The sequence below is a fragment of the Lupinus angustifolius genome, unplaced genomic scaffold (genome assembly GCF_001865875.1).
Source record: "Lupinus angustifolius cultivar Tanjil unplaced genomic scaffold, LupAngTanjil_v1.0 Scaffold_15_115, whole genome shotgun sequence".
Taxonomy (NCBI): Eukaryota; Viridiplantae; Streptophyta; class Magnoliopsida; order Fabales; family Fabaceae; genus Lupinus; species Lupinus angustifolius.
In genome coordinates this window covers 20,435-24,345 of record NW_017718768.1, presented here as the reverse complement: position 1 = coordinate 24,345, position 3,911 = coordinate 20,435, and the positions used below count along the sequence as shown (strand labels likewise).

General features: G+C 39.5%; 1 protein-coding gene across 1 annotated transcript; it reads left to right on the top strand.

The window, feature by feature from the left end:
• Positions 1-997: 997 nt before the first annotated feature.
• Positions 998-2,272, top strand: LOC109337922 (peroxisome biogenesis protein 7). Its single transcript, XM_019575011.1, has 2 exons — positions 998-2,094; positions 2,140-2,272. Exon 1 carries the CDS (start codon positions 1,087-1,089, stop codon positions 2,044-2,046), a length of 960 nt encoding a protein of 319 aa, XP_019430556.1. The 5' UTR covers positions 998-1,086; the 3' UTR covers positions 2,047-2,094; positions 2,140-2,272.
• The last annotated feature ends 1,639 nt before the right edge of the window (positions 2,273-3,911 follow it).

The window sequence follows — 3,911 nt, the reverse complement described above, 5'->3', positions numbered from 1 at the left end:
CCTTAAGCAAGAACCCGGGTTCGAGTCTTGTGGATGGAAAAAATATCCGTTGGAAGAGTTAGCCCCACTTACCTGTGGATGTGCCCGGCTCGGACATGATTGCCTCCAGTGCGAGGATACCTGTGGGAAACCAAAAAAAAAAATTAAACATGATGCAAGACATCTTTTGATTTTTTCGAGCTCGAATTTTACAACTTTCATCTATGAAATTCTTTAACTATACACTTAAACAATATGAGACTCCTTAATTGTATTAATTCACACATGGAATTAGGAGTGAGCATGGACCAGGTTGAGACGAGTTAAGTTTTGTGCTTACCTGATCCTAAATGTTAGTCGGATTATTTTTTGAACTCGAACCTAGACCTGAAGCTAACATGACCATAAGTATTGACTGGGTCAACATTTAAACTTGAACCCGATCCTAGACCTGATTAAATATAATGTATATTCATTTTAGATAAAATCTTCTTAATATTATTTATTATTAGAAATATGTAATTTGACATATAAAATGAAATATATATATATATTATTAATTATGATGAAAAAATTAGAAAATTAATGGTAATATCGACCAAAAAGGTGACATTACTCTATATATATTTGAAAAGAGACATATCAATATGTTGAGTGAGTGGTCATAAGACGAGTTATGTTTCAACTCTATCTGATCTTAAGTATTAACCGAATCTAATTTTTCAACCTAGTCTTATATCCAATAAGACTCAACCTCATTCAAACATAATCATGATTGAGTCATACTGGATGAGCAGGTAGAGCCACTCTTATATGCAATACACAACTACTATTTCAGCTCGTTTAAGAATCCAGAGAAAAAACAACAATGAGACAACAACAAAAAAACTGTTTCTGGAAGAAAAAAATATGAAAGAAGCCCTTAAAAACCTACTTCCCTTTATTTCATTTATCTTTCAAGAAATTAAAAATAAATAAATAACGAAATGTGGTTGATTTTCTAGGCACCTAGCTATCATCCAATATACCTGGCAATCACCATTCCTCACTCTCAACTCTTAACTCATTCCCAATCAAAATCCCTCATTTTCATTCCCAATTCAAACAATGCCCATTTTCAAAACCCCTTTCAACGGTTACTCCGTCAAGTTCAGCCCTTTCTACGAAAACCGCCTAGCTGTCGCCACCTCCCAGAACTTCGGCATCCTCGGCAACGGCCGCCTCCACGTCCTCGATCTCTCCCACGACCCCTCCCTTCCTCCAATCACTGAGCTCGCCGCCTACGACACCGCCGACGGCGTCTACGACCTTGCCTGGTCCGAGTCCCACGACTCCCTCCTCGTCGCCGCCGTCGCTGATGGCTCCGTCAAGCTCTACGACCTCGCTCTCCCTCCCACCCAAAACCCTATCCGCTCCTTTCAGGAACACACCCGCGAGACCCACTCCGTCGATTACAACCCCGTCCGCCGCGACTCCTTCATCTCCTCCTCCTGGGACGACACCGTCAAGCTCTGGACCCTCGACCGCCCCACCAGCGTCCGTACTTTTAAGGAACACGCTTACTGTGTCTACTCCGCCGTGTGGAACCCTCGCCACGCTGATGTCTTCGCTTCGGCCTCCGGTGACTGCACGGTCCGGATATGGGATGTTCGCGAACCAGGTTCGACTATGATTCTCGCGGCTCATGATGCTGAGATACTTACTTGTGATTGGAATAAGTATGATGAATGTTTAATTGCAACTGGTTCTGTTGATAAGTCAATTAAGGTTTGGGATGTTAGGAATTATAGGGTTCCTATTACTGTGCTCAATGGGCATGGGTATGCTGTGAGGAAGGTTAAGTTTTCGCCGCATTCGAGGAACTTGATGGTGTCTTGTTCTTATGATATGACTGTTTGTGCTTGGGATTTCATGGTTGAGGATGCATTGGTGAGTAGGTATGATCATCATACTGAGTTTGCTGTTGGTGTTGATATGAGTGTGCTGGTTGAAGGGCTTATCGCGAGTACCGGATGGGATGAACTTGTTTATGTGTGGCAGCATGGAACTGATCCAAGGGCACATTAAAAAGGAAAGATTTCTTTCTGTTCTCTCACTTTTTTTTGTTATAATTCATGTGTTGGGAATTGTCAATAATGTAGGTAAGAATATTTGGATACTTGTTATGGGATTGTTGTGGTTCTCTTGTTGTATGTCTATATATTTCTGATGAGGAACATGTATACATCCCTTTCCCTTCCATTGGTAATGAGGAATGAAGAATAATATACCAAAGTATCTATGTTTTATCTAAGCCTGTGGGATTGGCCCCTCTATTAAACTGAGTTTAAGGTCCTTTCTTGGTTGTTGGAGTTTATAAATACTGATGCCATTACCAATTGACATATTGGTACCAGAAATTTAGTGCCCTGTCTAAGTTAATTCTGCAAAGTATGTGCTTATTTAGCCAAGTTGAATGGATACGAGTACTAGTACTAGTTCAGGTATGGTTACAGGGTATGACAGAATTTCTTAGTAAAAACTAGGTATGTGTACAATGTGATGCATCATATAGAAATATAAAGCATAAACAATGAAGTTACCAAATCATAAGTACAATTACCAATAACAATGTTTCAACTAAATTCCAAAAGAGTGTGTTTGGATGAAATTTTTTAGGAAGTTAATGTACTGTGGGAAGAATTTAAAATCCCTTATGATAAAATGCTTTGTTTGGATTCTCAATAAAGTCATTTTAAAATTTCTAGATCATTTTAATAAGGTACTTTCATTACTTAATATAAAGAATTTAAAATCCTACCTACATCATAGGCAGAATTCTTAAAACCCCTCAACCTCATTTGTGCTTCTTCTATCACTGATAAAGACCCCAATAGCCATACTATCCCAAACTCAAGTCACCATTGTCGTTCCTGAACTCCTCCCTGGGTCTTCTGAAGTGTGCCACTACTATAGTGTGTTTAGTACTTTAGTTTAGTTACCATAGTGAGCCTTAACTCGTCATGTTTCGAAAGTCCAACAATGGTTGATCCATACTTCATCCTCCTTTGGCACTCCTCGTGTTCCTATACTTCATGGTGCACCCAGTGTTTTAAATTGCAGTCACCATTATGTTGCATTTACCACAATTGTGGAAAATTGCGGCCGATGTGGCTGCAATTGCAACCGTGATGCCGTTGCGAAGACTCACTAAACCGCAAAATTGCGGCATCAATTGTGGAGTGCAATTTAAAACACTAGTGCAACCCCACCCTATGACAGTGATTGCGGCTGGACTACAAGGCTATGGTGCCATAAAGAAGACTTTCACGTGATGGTGGCTTAGCTCGGTGAATTTGGTTGTTGTGTAGTTCCCGGTGAAGAGGAATTTGCAGGGATTTTCTTGATTGTGGTGATTTGGATGTTTCTACTTTCACATTTTAAATTCCTTGGAATTTAAGATTTCTCCATCCAGACACACTAAATTATATCAATCTCTTTAGAGAAAGAAAATAGTTTGAAACATAGTCATGGAGCGAATATTGGGTATTCACGCACAGGTTTCAGTACCAGATATGTATCTGTATAACCATCCAGAAGTACCCATGCATACGTTATGTGTTTCTCTTGTGTGTTACACACTATCGGAGTCATAACTTTATCACTCTTTTTCTTTTTGAGAGGACTGGCTTGCAGTACTTGTTGAAGCTTTCAACTGCTATACCTCTATTAACATTGATCTGATAAGTAGGCTTCAGAGGCTTTGGGTCTCTTGTATGTTATGAACTTATGATTTCTTGTGAAACTTCCATTTGTGTGCTCTGATTGTTCATAAGTTCATAACTTTAAATGGAGCCTAAACGGGTGAGGAATTGTTGGAACGTACATAACGGGCCAGAGCCAAGATGATTAGTTTATATTTTTTCATAACATTGAAACTGATTTACCCACAT

What these genes read in the sequence shown, in the direction of transcription:
- LOC109337922 (XM_019575011.1), top strand. Translation starts at nt 1,087, where the DNA reads ATGCCCATTTTCAAAACCCCTTTCAACGGTTACTCCGTCAAGTTCAGC.